The 18,394-nt window shown below is 35.5% G+C and overlaps 1 protein-coding gene across 11 annotated transcripts in view; it reads left to right on the forward strand.

Moving 5' to 3' along the window:
• Nucleotides 1-18,394, forward strand: part of LOC100741138 (glutamate receptor ionotropic, NMDA 2B) — a 317,617-nt gene that overhangs the window by 124,273 nt on the left and 174,950 nt on the right. For 9 of the 11 annotated variants that reach the window (XM_024366713.2, XM_033320050.1, XM_024366714.2 and 6 more), the window contains exons 3-4: nucleotides 9,260-9,761; nucleotides 15,059-15,230. In XM_024366713.2, the coding sequence (XP_024222481.1) occupies nucleotides 9,459-9,761; nucleotides 15,059-15,230 (475 nt within the window). In that variant the 5' untranslated portion in view covers nucleotides 9,260-9,458. Of the gene's footprint in view, nucleotides 1-9,259; nucleotides 9,762-15,058; nucleotides 15,231-18,394 lie in introns of those variants that run through there. The other 2 variants (XM_012384095.3, XM_012384096.3) reach the window with 1 other exon arrangement.

Consider the following 18,394-nt stretch of genomic DNA (forward strand, 5'->3'; position numbering starts at 1 on the left):
CCATCTCACATCTGCAGAACATTCAGCACTCCACCACTTCACTTGGCAATCTAATTCACATTTGTCATACACTATAATATGCTCATGTCGCTATAAATTGCGAAAGTAGATGAAGTTACGAATAAGAAATCGTTGAACGTCTCAGAACCTAGACAATCGTCCTAGAATAAGGAACGTTTCACCTACCTTGATAACTGAGACGTTAGCAGGATAGTCAGCACGTCACCTGAGAAACTAGGCTTAAGGGGGTACGGATTATGTGTCCTGCAATTACATGGGTTTACCATGACATATCCATTCGCTGTTGAGTATGCAGATGTCAGGTACCGTGATTTCGACTCAATCATTTCGTATCGATATATCTCGTCAAGCAGTGCTATATGACTTGATTTACTGTTATGACTTTTGGTTAGTAACGAGAATCGCTGTGCCCTATTTTTACAGTTACGTGACAAAGAGCGAGCCTACATTGTTTGGAAAAAAGAGGTAAACTAATTTTTGGAAGCGATAAATTCACGTATTACTACGAACAGATAATTTATAATTACTTTGAAAATTTAAAATAATTTAGGAAAAATTAATTCAGATGTCTGCCATCTTAAAAGAAAGCTTTATGTAAATAATGATATTATTATTGCTTATTTCGGCATTAATTTCTAATGAATAACGAAAATAGCAAGTATCGGTCGACCGCTTAGTAGTTTTCAACTTGGCAATTCGCGTGAAATGCAAAGTTTCTGAAGCTACAAAAATAATTTATAGACCCTGACTTCTGGTTCCAACTATACAAATGGATTGCGACATAAAATTTTTAATTACTGAAAATAACTTTGCTGAAAATAATTTCGTTCACATTACAAATTCAATCATCTTAACACGTCTCATCAGCGCTTTCGAACATTGGACAGTTTGTACAATAGAATATGTTTTAATCGCTTTTGATAAGACAGCTAATGGAGCTTAGGCTGATGTGACTGCTTCTTCAGTGTTTCGTAATAAATTTACGTTGACGCGAGGATATTGACATGGTGTGTTCTAGGTGGACAGCATTGTGTAATGTCGGTATATAATGTAAAATGACGGTATCACGACGGCAAATGTTTGAGGTTGTCGACAAATATGTTGTGTGACAGGAAGTTGAATTAATCTGATAATAATGATACGTTTAGGCGTAAATTGCTATTCGAATTTAACAGAGAAATGACAAAGTCTTCCGTTTCCGAGCTTGATGGATGGTGTAGCGACGAGAATTTCAAGAGCTTTTGGGTGAGTCAGAGAGTTGATAATTTATAGAATGATGAATGGGAACTAGTACCCATGTAATAATAGTCGTATCATAAACCTTAATTAATTCGTAGAATATCTTCCGAAGCGAAGAGTTTGTTTATTTACTATAAAGAAATTTGTTTCTCTCTCATTCTATTTGCTAGTTATTTTGTTATAAATCTTTTATTTCATTCGCAGTTTACGTATTGTAATATAAAATGTTAAATAAGATATAACCAGCAATGTATCCTATATATATGTCTTGAACATCTTTCATTGTGGAATTTTGTTTGGCGAGTGACACTGCGATACGTCATTGCGTTTTCCTTGCTACTTGGCCAAGTACGTACAGCGGAGTAAAGTGGCTTCTAGCGCAAAATTAAATTCCACACAACGTGAAAGACAGATCTGAATCAACATTTGTATATAGAAACTTCTTGAATTATTTCGATGCCAAAAATCGACTTTATTGTATATTTATTACATTAAAAAATAGCAAGAAAATATAAATTGACACAGTAATAACATCTGAATAATACGACGATACCCTAAAATTACGTTATGTTAAAAATTTAGGTATTTCAGAAAATCGACGACCAAATTAATAGAAATTCAACAAATTTGAGATGACAGATGTATCAGGGTTCTATGTCACATTATCACAACTTTGCTTCAATCTGTACTGGAAATGGAGAGAACTCTGAAACGAGCCATAGTATTGCTGACTTACTTACTGGCTTAAGCTTTGCTAGATGCTTCAATTTAGGGCATCATACAGCTGGTTACTGTACCCGGACAATGTTTGGTTCGCGTATAACGTGTCACATTCACGTACAACTTTGCTGCTCAACTCACATGAAATTGCCATTATCAGATTTCTGACAAAAGCCATTTAGAATTCCAGAATACCTGAGGAACTCTAGGGTCATTATGTAGACATCACAGATTCTGTCCAACGAATTCTCATGTGTTAAGGCTTATTATATCTTCGTTGATGGAGGCGCTCTTTGCTTCGTAGCCGTCCGATCTCAAATTTTTGAAATTCTTTTCTCGGTGTTTTACTCTTGATGTTATTTCTCCGTTACTTCTCTAGATTTTTAAGTTGTTCAGAAATGTAAATGATTTTCTCTATAAAATTTAAATAAGATTCAAAAAATTGTATTTTTATCCGCGTGTAAGTTTCCCTATATTCAATTTTATTTATTTCGAAATCGTGTAATAAATTATTAAATCATTTGAATTAATAGATCTTAATAAATTAATATTAAGAGAAAAAGATTATTAAGCCTTACAATTTCTTTTATGAAATATTCTCACAAAATTCTCTAACAAAACTCGCTAATTGTAAAAAAAATTTAGTTCTACCGTTGCTAAAAATTATTTACAACCCAATTGCATCACGGTGAAGTGTAAACCGAGAAACATATCGTCGAAAAGAAACTCGTTGGCTCGTAGAATATCTTTCGTTAGCGACTTGGCAATTGACGTTGTCTATAGAATATCAATTAAAGCTTACTTGTAACACAAGCTTTGTCAAGCAACGAGAATTCACCGAACTATTACAATTTACAACTGACACAAGTAACGCTTCTCTGCACATCTAACTTCGTCTCTTCTGACAATGGTACAAGAACACGTGTTTGAAATATTACTAAGCAGACGAAATTCACGCTGGAAGCTAATTATCCCCCTAATTCAGCGACCACGGGAAGTTTACTACTCGACAGCAACTATCGACACAGAGAATATCATTTTCCAACACGTCGGAAGGATCTCGCGAGGTTTGAATGCGAGCTGCTAGCCTTTTGTTCCACCACGGAAAAGCAAGGAGATATTCGTTGTCCGAGAACAAGAATTATTCACGCAACCGTCGCAACGAGCAAACTTGAAACAATCTCGAGAGATCTTCAACTTGCAATCTCGTGCAAGCACCTAGAATTTAGCGAAAGGACCGTGTGCATCTACCGCCGAGACGTTTTTAATTGAATTCATCGTGCAACAAAAATTTCATCAAGAGTACTTGATTAATTCCTTCTACGAAATAATCTTCTGCTTCTCTTCTGCTACTTTAATATAATAATTATATTATAATATAATTATATTTTAATAATAATTTATAAATTGAGGAAAGTACAGGAAACTTAATCTGGATATTTAAGCATAAGCAATTTCAAATTGTGTTCTTTTCTTACAGAAAAGAAATATATTCTTTTGAAACTGTTTGGTCGTACTGTATGAGTTTCTTTACGGCCTTCTAGCAAAATGTTACAATCGAGTTACTCTTAAAATTGTTATAGTTTCTCACAGATATTATTTTTTTATTATTTAAATTGCACTTTACAATTTGTCCAGCTGGTAAAATTGTCCATTTGGTAAAATTTTCTAATTTAATTGTTAAATAACACGCGAATGGCTACCACCAGCGAGATACCATCTTCGAGTTTGACTTTTTTATTTCTTTAGTGAGGTCAGTGGGGTATTTTCTTTTTAGTCTTACAGATATTATAACCGTAGAAAAATTGCTCCGAATATTCTTAACGTGGATGGGGTGTTCGAATTGTAGAATTCTGAGCAAGAATTCAGGTAAAGTTGAGATCTGGTTCATGCAAGTCTGAAAATTTTATCAAGAATATTTCACATTCAGCATTGGCATCGTTCTTTACGACATCAAAGTTTTAACGTTAAAAAAGTTTTTTCGTTGTATAGCCAGGCTATATTGTGTTATACGTTTCAAACTTGTCGCCTTAAAAATAACATGCTAGTTTCACCACTCAATTAATCACCATTACCTTATAGTCTTGTGGGTTTTACATTTAGTCACTTGTAATCAGAGCCCTGACAAATAAAATTAAACGTGCTTCGAGCAGCTGGATCGTAGTTTTCGTTAACGAAATTTGATCCATTTGTTTCGTGGCGCTTCTACGCGTTTATGAGAAATTATGGTGAGTTCTACATCTCGGGAATAGTTCGATAGACCGTACATTTCATATTAAATGATACTGATGCGCGTAAATGAACGCAAACGCGACACGAGGCAAGCAACTGGCGCTTTTAACGCGGCAACTTCGACGTTCGGGAACAATGAAAATTCCGCGTGACTCGTGTCTGCTTGTCGTGACTAGAATACAACCTGCGATCCTTCGACACATATCGACTACGACACGACACGATTCGAGACATATTCCAAATACAACAACATTCCATACAACAATCGAGCATTCTTCCTTTTTATTCGATAAAAATAAATATATATAAAAGATATTAAAAGTCTATATAAAAATTCATTTACTTTTTTGTAAAGTTTTGAAATTCACGGAATATCGATAGAAGATAAAGCTAATATCATATTATTTTGTAAATTGTCCCGATAGTGGCTGTAATAATATTAATTGATATTGACTGACTTTGATATTTCGTGTACATGTTATAGCACTATTAACCCTTTGAGTAGTAACAGTCTCTATAGGCGTCTATCGAGAGTTGATATAGTGTACTAACGTCCCCTAAAGGCTTGATTAAGGCTAATAGTGAGTGTTCGCCTTTAGGCAACCACCTTACATATTAAATCATGAAGTTACTAGCAATGTGCCATGTTTTGTAATAACTAGATGCGTGTGTTGCATAATTATATAATTTTTATAGACGACAACCTGTATAATGTATTATAGTTATATTTTTAAACCATGCACCATAAGTATCTTATTCTCGACTGAAAAAGATACTAAAAAGCTGTTTCACTTCAGGAATTGAATGCATGAAAAAAGAAGGAGAAATACTTTAAACTACTTCAGTCTGACATAAAACTTTAAAATCCAAGGATCCAAGAAAATAGAGAAAATTAGGAATCGCAAAGGAAGGAAGAAAACAAAAAACCACAAGAGAAAGAAAAAGAACCTCGAAATGACGAGGACGAGAAAAAGGAAAAGTTAAAAAATGTAGAATTGAAATATTTAATTTTAAATTTGAAGTCCCATGAAATTGATATTCTCTTCCTCGAATATAGTCTGTATGAGTTTCGTATTTTTATCTCGTCTGTGTGTGTCTGTTGTCAAGCATACATGGAAAAGCAATTTTCGGCCAGCAGGTGATAATTCAAGTACTTGAAATATTTAATACTGGTCACAAAACCAAGGATTAATTTTCATTTTTCTATAACCGCACTGAGATATTTTCACCCGAATATCCGAGACACTTGCATGAAACGCATAACTGGGTCAGATAAAAATCGAGAATACATTTGCATATCGAATCATCGAATATCACATGTCTCTGTTGAAAATTCGCTAGATTCTTCTCATATCGCGTTCGTAACTAAGCCTTTTGGTTTCCATCTTTAACGCGTCATCCCAGTTTGACAGAATGTAACGCACGAAGCTTGTAATTTTACACGCATCATTTCGAATAAAATAAAGGACAAGATTTCGCGTTGTAATATTTTCATATTGCAATGATCAGTTCGAGTTTCACGCCGTAATAGGATTAGTCGCGTAAAATAAGCTGAAAGATAATCACGTTAAAGTATTATTCTGTGGATTATTGTTTACACAGAACTTCTCGCATTCGTGAAACGCAAATACGGCAGCTCGAGAGCAAAAATTACAGTAATACGTTGAAAATGGCTCGTGTTATCGCAGCAAAAAGCTCCAGAGCTGCAATCTTGTTCAAATATCTCTTGCAACGTGCGCACGCGTGAATTAATCACACACGAGTTACAAACGTCGGCTACGTACCATCAGGATAATTATCGTAAAGCGGCAAACGAATTGTTTCGCCATAACTAGCGTTTGATGTGCAATTTCAAGAGAACCACCACCGCAATCTCGGTTTCTGTGTGCCGTTCTTCAACGTACTTAGCGTTTCTGGTCCTGATGAAGCTATACACATACTTAGGTTTAAGATCTTAATCCTCAATTGGTAACGACAGCTACGATGCTTTGTACGGAGTTATTTAATTCTAGAATACCCTATTCTTATTTATATTTTATTAAGTACCAAAAGTTACTTGTTACAAAAGTAAAGTATTATTGGTTACGTTTTTAAATTATATCTGAATTATATTTCACTAATATTATACCATAGATGCATTGATATGAACACCTAGTCATGGTAGCAGCCAATTAGGTCATATTACTTGCCATGTAATTAATCGTTATACCGATTATGTAGTTAATTGCTTTGTTGTATAGTTGATACAATTAGGAATTATGTATCACATAATACTAATTGTCCGGATCTCACCGCGAGAAGGTGTTGCGAATGAAGAAGGCCCACCCTAACCGCGACCCATCCACCCTCCTTTTACGCAAAAAAATCTACAATTTATTCATCGTCAAATTTTGGTGTGCGTTTGCACAATGTTTGAAACAAACAGCAAAAAGAGCTTGAAGAGGAAAAACCGACGCGAAAACTAGAAATCCGACTAGGATTCGTGACAACCTAAAATCTAAAAATTAAATTAAATCTTGCTCTAATCGTAATTCTATACGGGGCACTGGTTTATATATATATTTAAATAATGCCAAAGGTGTAAGTATATCTACTTTTCATACAATAGATTTTTTGTCCCAAATGCAATTGCAAAAGGGTTCCGCGTATTAAAAAGGGATGAATTGTTTGGAAAATAAAGTTCTTGGAAACGTGGGTGCTTCAGAATGAGTACCTTCAATGACTGCACGTGTGGAGTACGTTCTTAAGGGCATCCAGTGCTTTGTGAAAGCCAAGCACTGTGAATACGTCAAGTTGAAAGAACAATAAAATCACGTTTTACGAACACTTGGCAAGAATGTGATAAAAAAAATATTTGATATTGTTAAAATATTATATTTCATACATGGAATATTAAAAGCAGTCAAAAGTTTCGTTAATGAAACATTTTTATATTTATCATGTTTTCGTTCATGCACTTTCGATATGATAATATTTAAAATGATATCAGACAATAAAGCGGCATATAAATATAAAATACCAAAAAAAAAAAAAACAATCAAAAGTTTCACGAACGAAGATTGTATACACGTGAATTTGTTATTTAAGGGGTATATCATATTCCTTACATTTTTATATTTATAAAATTTGTCACATTTGCAACATCGCAACATTTACTTCTATAATCTGCGTCTATAATGCTCAGAAATTATTCAAGACAATAAAAGCGACCACAGGTAATTGGCTGTACATTAGCATAGCTCTCTCGTGTATTAGATTCAAATACATATTTAAAGAAGCGCTCATTTTTTCACGCTAACAAATTGCCCGAACCGATGCACAAGAGTTTCTTCAACATTTATCTTGCGAATCATTATTCAAAAAATCCACTTTGCGAGCTTCGCGTTTAAAGCACAAGTTGGCCCTCTCTGTTGGCAATTAATATTCTAGCCACTATACTCTGTTCATTAATTTCTTTGAACGACCACCGACATTTGTTACATGTTTGTCGTCTTCTTAAAAAAATGTACACGCGGAACAGATTTAGAATATCGCGATTTATTGCAATAAACACAATCGATCATAATAAATTGCAATGTTAGAAACGACCGTATTAGATAATATGGCAATAATAATAAATTTTATTGCTGTATCGAGGATTGTTATGCATTTATAAAAAATTCAAGATTGCCAAAATCCACAAAATGCACACAATGTGCAAAAATACGTAGAATATCCAAAGTATAATACTTACTTTAATATCCGGTAGGTAGCATTTCCTGAATCGCGTTTATTACAATATGAATCTACATAAACATCGGCAGTCTATTTGTTATTATACTATCTAAAAATTGGGAGAATAAGATTTGTAAAATCGTCAAAATTACGTGATAAAACTTTATAGAAGTAAGTGATATAGCAAGCGTATGTATCGTTCGAAATCGTTGCATTGCGATAATTATTTGTAATTCCTATTCATCACAAAATTCATCGGAATATACGATACTCGATTGTCACGCGACTACATTAGAATTTACAAGGCAATTTTCCGCGGCACTTTCATACCCTTTTACGCGTCAAAATCCGTGTTACGAATTTCGTATTATTGTATAATGGTGCTATCGCTTCATCGATGATGAAAATTTAATAACACCAGTTACGTTCATGCGAAGCAATTAATTAGTATCGAACGTGCCAATCCGTATATCCCTTCAGCGTAATGTAATTTCTTTCCCTCGAGCAGACAAGGGGATAACGATATTTAACTGGTAAATTAAGACGAAGCAAATCTACTAAATAAAAACTACTCTTAAAAAATGCAAAATTGCAAATGAGCACAGTGAAATGCGAGATGAAATTGAAATGTACATTGCAAAGAAATATTTGATTTATTCAGAGAATTTTGTCTGTCATCCTACTATTCGAACTTTTTAAATATGAAGGATTGTAAGATTATTACTTAAGGTGCCTCGCGAATTGCAGAAAAAATATTGTGTTGTTATTTCTATACACAGAGCTAAGATCAGGATAGTTATTATTTTATTGAATGGATAAATCTATCACACCGTTCTGAGCCAAAAAAACCTTTATTGCACGCGCTTACAAAAACTAGGGATAAAAACGAAAAGACATCTTAAACCCATCGATTAAATCTATCTAACTAGGATTATCCTCTAATTACTATAATATTTCTTATAACTAACGCATCTACATATGGATGGTGAGCACGAACTCACGTTGTCATTTTCAACATATTGCTAAACAGCAACACGAATATTTAACGCTTAAATATCATTTATACATATATTTTTCACAAATTGTTTCGAAAGTATCCATTCAAGACCACTATAGCTCTAATCCCAAAATACAGTTATGGCCGAAAGAAGGTCTAAAATTTGCATATTAACAAATTTATACTAAATACGTTTCACCGTGTCAGTAACGATCATTTACTCGTGCATTTACGTCTGTTACGTCTATTCGATCCAATATGTTGTTCACGCTATATTCGATACTTTTATTCTTTGGACCAAAAGTTAACCTCTAACCCTGATAATCTCCGTTTCAGGGTCTCGAGCACACGATGAGGGGTCGTGAAAAGGTTAGAAATGCCCAGTCGGACGCGAGAACGACATCACGTCGTGACTGAGCTATCCACCTTCCTGAATGGAAGCAGGGCGTGTGATAGCAGCGAGGCAACTGGACGACAGACCCACGAAAGGGCTGGCTCGAGCCCTTAACAAGCATTCCGGAAACGTGGCGAAAAAATGAGGTGGCTTCTGTTCGCGTTGGTGTCACTTCTGCCGGTGGCTGATAGCCTCCAGAGTAGTGGCGTGACGAGGGGTGGCAGTGGCATTCAAATCGGCACCAGCGATCGCGGAACACACGCGAAAGGCACCGGACTGTCCGGTGGACGAGGTCACTCGGGTGTAAGACTTGGCGACGCGAGATTCCCAAATTCTACGAGGCAGAGACCGTTTACCACGACTACTAGCACCACGCCGCCATCCATACCGAAAGTCACCATCGCGCCACACTCCGCTGACAGGAACAACTCCAACACCTTGAAAGTAAGTAGCATTTCACGAATGAAAATTTTCTCGATCGTTGGAACGTTAGACGCTGTTATCACAGTTGGAATCTGCTTACCGTGGATCGTAATCATAGACGCGCAAATTTTGACACCGACGCTGCAAGCGAATGGGATCATTAGTGTTCCAACGTTCATTTAGAGATTTAAGGAAATTAGGGGAGGAGGCGACAGAGACTAACGCGAGATGAAACTTTACGATATCTGGTTTATCGCGTTAAGCTGAAATAGCTCTGAATGAAACGCTTCCTTTCAGCTTTGCTGTACGAGATTTTAATAATTATTTTATTTTTGCTGATCTAATCTCTGAATAGAAACAGACGAAGCGCATATGTCTGGAGAGAATTTATTATATTCGAAGTGTTCCGAGTTTTAGATTAGCTTTTAGATTAGAGCGACGATAGAGGGATAGAAATTTAACTTGGAATAATCTGGAAATTGAAACTCCTTTGAATATGACTGGCAACGTAACTGGTAAAGGAAGTAGTTATATAGGAACGCTTTGAGTCGAGATGTTCTAGAATTCCTATTTTCTTAAAGAGATTCTCACCATCCCTGAAAACACGGTTCTTCGCTCAAGCTTGATGTATGACGACGACGCGGTTAATTTGTAGAATAAATACCTTTGGAACTGATTACTTTTTCTATCACTTTACAGGGAGAACAAATCAAAGCATGGCTTGAAAATTATTCTCATCGAAATGTAATACGTCAGATGTCACATTTTTTGAAGGAAGATATCTCAGTAGTTTTAGATTTGAGAAACACTAGAAAACGTTAACCCGCAAACAAGTTGAACAAATTTTATTTCTAACGTTATACTTTATCACTATACATTTGAAAAATACTGATAAATGTTACCCTAGAGATATGTAGCTTGATATTCGCATTTATTAATGTGCATCTTCCTGTAATGTCGCCCTTTGTTACGACGAATCTCGTGAAGAACGAGCAATTATATTACCACCCGTTTCATTCACGCGTTCTTAGCTCCAGAAATCGAAGAAGAACGCTTGGAACGATGAAATTAGATGACCCCGTTCCTTCGTATGTTTCTGCTCCTTCTCTGGTATTCCCGATAATTTTCTTCTACCAATAGTTTGAACAGCAGTAATCAGGACAACATTCCACAGCTAGAATTCCTATCTGAAGACGGATCTTTCCCAGGCTAAAAGCGATTTCCTCTTTTTTTCTTTGACTTTCTTCGTTCGAGTCTCGAAACGACTTCAGTCCCTTTTTGAAGAGGGATCGATAAAAAATTCAACGTTCCCAGATACTAAGAAAATTTCTCTGCAGGATTTGTCCTACCTTCGCCAGTATGGCGTCTTGTCGTCCAAGACGGACCGATCTTATTTAATAAACAATGAGTTCGCCGGAGGATTCTCTTGAATCGAACGATCGTATTTATAGGTAGGATATTTCCGTAACATGTAACCAGTTTCGAGAAGATAGCTTTTAGTTGAAGATAGTGGATATATCTTGCTCTTCCACAGTAATGCACCTACTCGAAAATGATCAGAACGAACTTCTCCTTTAATTCGCTGATATTACTGTTACGGGATGAAATTTCTCTTGGAAGTTGAAACTTTCGAAGTTTAATGGTATCATTGGGCCCTTCGCTTCGAAACCACTCGAAATAAAATGGACATAAAAGAAATCTCCTTAATTTTAGAAGATGTTGATGTGCTTTCCCTAAGTTTAAGACGGATCCCACCTATAAAACTCTCTATATAAAATACGAGTAGATTCAGATTTAAGTATAGATTTTTTCTCCGACAATGTTTCGTTTCATCGTTTGAAACAAGTTGATAAACTATTAACAATAACGATATTCTATCGATATTTTGTTATGTAATCCTCTACGATTAAAAGTTTGTTAATCTACGACAGAAAGAACGTTGCAGTTTACTAGAATTTTTTATTTAAATCTTAAACAGTCTACACATTAACAATTGCTTCCACGATCTATACGATAATATATTTATAAAGGAACGAAACAGAGAATTCTAAAGATACACATTTAATTCAAATGATACAGAATCGTAAAAGATTAACTGAAAGAACGAAGATTCCAGTTCTTCTTTCATACCATAATGGTAAGAAAATTGTGACACTTTCACACCATTTTCCCAGAATAGGGAAAATTCAGAGAATTAATTGAATCTCCGAAGAATAATCGTCGTCACGTTGTCCGCTAATTACGCGGCAATGACAGCCGGTTCGCGCGAAGCTTTTTTTCAATTGGCCTTTTTCTCACTCTCTCTCTCTCTCTCTCTCTCTCTCTTTCTCTCTGAACGGCTGCTGGCTGAAATACTATCCCCGCGGTAATTACGAACTTCTTCCGCCAAGTATAACTCGCCAAGATAATCGCTTTAAACGCGCCACGGAAAAGCCTGCCGGACTCCCTCGAGTAATTATTCCGTCCCACGCGGCGGTCGCCATTACTCTCCATTTTCGACGGCACGATCTATCGCTCTCGATCAGTCCTCCAACTGACGTTTAATCATCGTAATGCACACTTTTCACTGCCAGACAACAATTAACGTCGAGAGCGCTATGGGTACGGTTCTCGTCATCTACGGCGATTTTATTCTTAGAACTACATCTACGAAATGATCGAAGATTTCTCGCTGAGATGCTACTGTGTATTTCTTCGAATAGATGGTACAGAAAGATACGGCAATGTTGGTTAAATTCTGATAGGAAAGTAATCTTTTTAACGGAGCTATAAATAATGAGAAGTTGAAATTGTTGAAGTTTAGTTTTTCAAGAGGGTATACAGTGGTGTGCGAAAGAAAGTTTGTAAAATAGGGAATATAAAAAGACTATAGGGAAGATATAAAAATATAAAAAGGGATAATTTTACAAAATGCAAATATAATACATGTATGCCATAGAATAAAAAATTGTTGGCAATATCGTGACACATTTCTAGTATAAAGAATGTTAAAATTCATAGGGTATCGATTCTAAACTTTCCTCTATTCTTCAGCCGAGGTATCTCATAGATTTCAATTCTTAGTTTATTCTGTTTTAGTTTTCAAACGAATCTTATGCCACATTCGAGATTCGTTTCTCAAATTAGTTTTAAAAACTGGCTATCTATCTCCGAATTTACCTTGTCGGGGAATTTTATTTGTCGAGAACTCGTCTTTAAAAGTAATGTTAAATTCAATTTCACGGGATAAAATGAACTTAGTGAAACGTATAAATTATGCTACAGCCGTGTTGGTACTCGTAATAAACGAGGAACAGACTTGAGCACCGAGACATATTAGCAAAAACCAGGAGGGTAAATGGGTTTGTACGATATGAAAGAGAAAAAACATGAAAATGAGAAAGTTCGAGACGCGAGTAGACAGAAAATGACGCAACATGTATAAAATGAAAAATCCAGGGGAAAGGAAAAAGACATCAGCGAATGCAATAAAAAGGTGACAAAGAGGGGCAAAATTAAGGTTTGAGGAATGGAATGGGAAGGAAGGGCTCGGGAAAAAAAAATGAAGTGAAAGGCGATGAAAAAAAAAAGTAACTGAAATTTAACAGCGAGAGAAACGAACGAACAGAAGAGCAAAACGAGTAGATAGAGGAAAGCGGGAAAAGGGAACCCAATTTTTAAAGCATTAAGTTAAACTGCCGCGAAAACGGCGGCAATTATGGCGGCACGCTCCGCGTACAGAACTGGGTCGCGATGTCTAATTGTAAAGGCAGGATGATTTACATTTCTAATTAAACATATATTTCAGGCAGGAGTAGCGCAAAAAGAGAAGGATGTTCCTTCTTCTCGAAGAACTGCGAACTTTTCGAAAGTATGTCTCAATTATAGTTCACTCGGCGTTTTCAACTTCTAAAACGGAGTTAAAGCGATCGTCGAATAGTTTACGGATTTGAGATTATAATATCGGATGAAGTCGTCGTTATATATTCTGAATCTATGAATATCAAAAATTAGCAGAACTTTCGAAGATACGATGAAATTTGTGATATTTCTTCGTGAACACATAGACCTCGAATCTTATTCAATTTGAAACTTAAAACTATTTCTTGTTATTTTTCTCCTTCCTCTTTCTTTCTCAAGTCTTTTTCTTCTTTTCTCCCGAAAGTCCTTTCTCCCTTTCCCCTTCAAATTTCTAATCTTAACGAATTAGATAATAATGCAAAGTACTAATTACAAATAAGTTCGAATCGATTTATAATCGAGCAACCCTTACACGTTCTTAAATCGTTTTTTTTTTTTTGTCATATAAAAGATAAAAAAATGACTGACAAATCCTTATGGTTGTTATATAATTCGGAAAGAAAAGTCTTATTTTATAGAACAATATAATTCGTCGTTTTTTCTACTATACATAAAAGCTACGAAAAAGATCATAGGTATCTTTAAAACGAAAAAGAAAATCATTTTCCGTCTTAAACTAACAACATTCGTGTCTTCTAAACGATTTCAGACGTAGCCAATGGTACGATCGAGAAAAGTTTGCAAAGTGATAGGCAGAAATGTAACTTACTGTCCGTTCTCTGCCTACGTACCATTCATCTGGCGCGATCGATTTGCGCAACAGGTGCGCGCTGATCCATTCTCGTCGTAACAAAGTGAACACTCTACCCTGGATGCACTTTTTCGTCTGTTTGAATGCGTAATACTTGCCTGTTCTATTATATCACGCTTCTTACATTTAGATAACAGTTCTGAAAACGATATAATACATTAAACGACTACTTTATTACTATAATAACGTTACTTTCTTCTAATTAAAATTTTACGAGCTTTCTAATATATTTCTAATAACAAGTTTCAACTCTTTCTAGTATACTAAGACAATAATTAATAATTTCTTATTGAATTTACAATCGCGATATTTAAAGTAACAGCCAATGTATTTCGCAACGCGAAATTACTTCTAATTAAAATATTTCATCTGGTTCCTAATGTGAATTTTATAGCAAGTCTCAACTTCTATAAAATAAAAAAGCAGCGAATAGTTTATTATTAAAATTTACATCGCGATATTTAAAACGAGAACGACTGGATGTTCTGAACGGTAAATTATTTATACAGTTTTTGAATAATTAAATTCGTGATTGAGGCTCTGCAAAAGTGAAATAAAAATTTTATTTCCAGTGACTAGTATGGAAAGTATAAATGTGTGATTAATTTCTGAAATAAACGACAAATCTTTAATGATGTTTAAAGTGTTCCAATAGAGATACAAATTTTTAAGCGTCGGTTCCGCTTTCGACTCGTGTTTCACTAACTCGTGTTTTCTCATGTAACAGGTGGGCATGATGGTTCCGCACAAGTCCTTCGCTGTCAGAGAATATACGAAGGCAGTGACTTCATCTATTAACATGTTGCAGAAGAGCTCGAGAGGACCGAAATTGAAACTTTTCGAGCAGTACGACATCCACGTGAAAGTAGGCATGAAGTCCCTGACGCCGAGTCCCACTGGTAAGTCGTCTTCTTTGTTCCTCTACATTTTTCTCTATCGCATAGGATATAATTAAAGTAAGATAAAATTAGTCTTCCAGTTAGTTCGAAAACAGGGCGATCAACTATACTTATAGCGGAGTCTCTCAGAATATAAACTGACCAACTTCATTTTTTATCAATTTATCAATTTCTCCGTTTCTTGTCAATGTCGTTCATGTTTGTCACGTCACTTTTCTTCCGCTTTTCAATTTATGAAGTTGATCAACGTGGCTTGTGAACAGTTCAGTTAACGTTTCACGCAGGATCGTATAAAAATACATTGAAAGAACTTTTCTATTACAAACGCTAAGGTCAATTAACTATTTATTATGAAATCTTAATTACGAGCTAATAAACGATACTACATATACAGTCACATAAATGTGAATTAATCCACTGCGAAAATTATTTCAATTGAAAAGTAAAAGAAAGTGACGATACTACAAAACGGCGTTATCCTGCCTTTAAAATTTGCCTGAAAATTTACCATCATTTATATTACTTTCTTACAATAAACGGACATATGAAAGTATATTATTTGTTCTGTAAGAAGTTAGACTCTAATCACATATCTGGGTGATGAAATTGGGCTCTTAACGAAACACGAAGTTGATTAGTGTGTCTTCTGAGAAGCTCACAAATGAAACTTTATCCTGCTATTAGTCTCAATTTTTGCGAACTCGATGACAGGTCTGAAGCTCTTCTATCTCGGTAGAAGATTTCGTGATGAGAATACTGTGTTTTGTAATTCGATGGTTCGTTTGCGCCTGGCACGGTGTTCTTCGTGGCCATTAGGGCGAGACCATGTAGAAAGGTTTCCCTTTACCTTCGACGACTCCATCCCCTTTATTTCGCTATCTTATTGTCCCCTCAATAGTCTGACTAACGAGAATGAAACAAACCGACAATGAATTAAGAATTCTCCGAGTGTTTCAATTAATTCTATCCGTCAGATTAGAGCACGGTGAAGGAATTTCAGCTATGAAATAAAGAGAAACGTATCTTCAAAGTTGATAAAATCGTTCCGCAAACACTACTTCACCCCATAATCCAGGTCTGTTCGTTTCTCTTACCTGCATAATTGGAAAGATGAAAAAGCGAAGGAATAACCTCTTCGCCTCGAAGCTTCGACTATGTCAATTTAATTCTCCTTGAACCTTTGCGAACGTGGTATTAATGTTCAGATGGAAAAGATTTATCTGGTAATTATGATTAAAGAACATTAAGCTTGCAATTTCATATCATCAATATGATCATACGTATCCTTGTGCATAATGCTATCGAACGCAAGATTATTGTTAAAGTAAATTTACATTGATAATAAAAGTTACATGCCAGACATTAAATATACAAACGCGAATTTTTATTATAATATTTCAAAGATACAAATTTGCAAATGTTTTGCAATATTCTCTATTTTCAAATCTTCTATGAAAAATACTACAAAACTTCTTTCCTTCTTAAATGTTACATGGTGGTGCAGTCTTCATCAGCTATTTGTCCACAAGTAACATTTCTTATTCGCTGTAGCAAACCATGGCAATAGATGAAGCACGATACCGTGGTGGTCAAAAAAAGGAATTTTTATTTAACCTGACGTGATACTTTTTGTTTGTAGCTTGCTTGGACTATTGGAGACTTTGCTATGTTTAATTTTATTCGTTGCGGAAAATTTAACACAGGTTCTTTGATCCTCCATGGTGAAATGTAAAAAACTCGCAAGTTACTCAATTGACCGTAGAATCTATCCTGTGCAACCAATATCGCCGGAAATTAGCAGAGACGTTAGAATTGGAACTTTTCGATCGAATATTTCTATCGCAAGAAACTGAACATGAAACAATTGCACTGGACCTTTCGATGCTACATTATTTTCGCTGAATAGAGATAAAATATTTCCCAGAATAGCAAGAAGATTAAAAAGAAAACACCCCACTGACATCAATAAAGCTATTTGGCAATTAAGTTAGAAAAATTTACCAAATATCCAGCTGGGCAAATTGTAAAGTACAAATTAAATAATTAAAAAAAAAAAAAAAAAAGCAAATCACATCTACACGAAGCTCCTTGATGTGACCTAATCTCTAAACATCTCTCAGCCCCATCTCGTTTCTTGTCTCTGTTAATGATTTCATCTCATTCACCTCTCTATGCACCTATTCCAAGACCAGCTAAACTCATCCAATGGAACAGTAAATCTGGAAACAGTTTCATTGATAGACTGCGCATATTTATGCATTTATGTGAAATCTGAAGACGTAGAAATGAATGGAATGCACATAATGTATTAGGTTGTCCCAAAAGTTCTTATAAGGAAATAGTAGATGCTCAACATTTTTCGTTTCATATTATTTTATTGAATTATGTTTGATCCGTTTTCTTCTATCACTACAAAATGGATCATACATGAATCCATAAAATAATATAAAATAAAAAATGTTGGGCAATTTCACTTATGAAACGAAAGATACTTTTGGGACTACCTAATAGTATCGTGGACAGGTTGCTTAAGAAATATCGGGTGAACCATAAACAATGTTGCGAGGAAGCCTAAGTGCCGACAGGCCAAAAGGGTCTGGAAACTTCAATGGTTCGAGCAGTCCATCAATGTATACACGGAAAAAAGGCCTACGTAACCGTGGGCGAGGGCGTACATGGTGGGGCTATGAGAAAAGACAAAGGGATGCTAAGGGAGAAAGACGAATTAACAGGCAGTCCTGAGTTGAGAATTCAGTGTTGTCAGCGTTGTCGAGGAGGATGGTCCGCGTGAAAAGAGAGTGTTGGAACGGTTGTGACGAGAGTAGTGAGTAACGAATGATGACTGCGTGCATATGGGCTGACGGAGCATCATGCTTGATTTTGCGTTGGCATGAACGATATTGAAACAAATCATACCGTTACCAAACCTACTAGCACTATTATTTTTCCCACAATAATATACAAAAATATGTAAAGTAGACCAATTAGAGTATTCGTTATAATTATTACACTAATTACTAATTATTACACTATTACTCTAATATGTAAAACGAAAATTTAAATTTGCATAAAAGTTCGCAGTCGGCTCGTCGATTATTAGGCAGATCAGAAGACAGAAAACAGGCGTCAATCAGCGATAGGAGGCCTCTGAACCCGTGAGTTTA

Source organism: Bombus impatiens, unplaced genomic scaffold, assembly GCF_000188095.3.
Source record: "Bombus impatiens unplaced genomic scaffold, BIMP_2.2 scf_0233, whole genome shotgun sequence".
In the NCBI taxonomy this organism is placed as follows: Eukaryota; Metazoa; Arthropoda; class Insecta; order Hymenoptera; family Apidae; genus Bombus; species Bombus impatiens.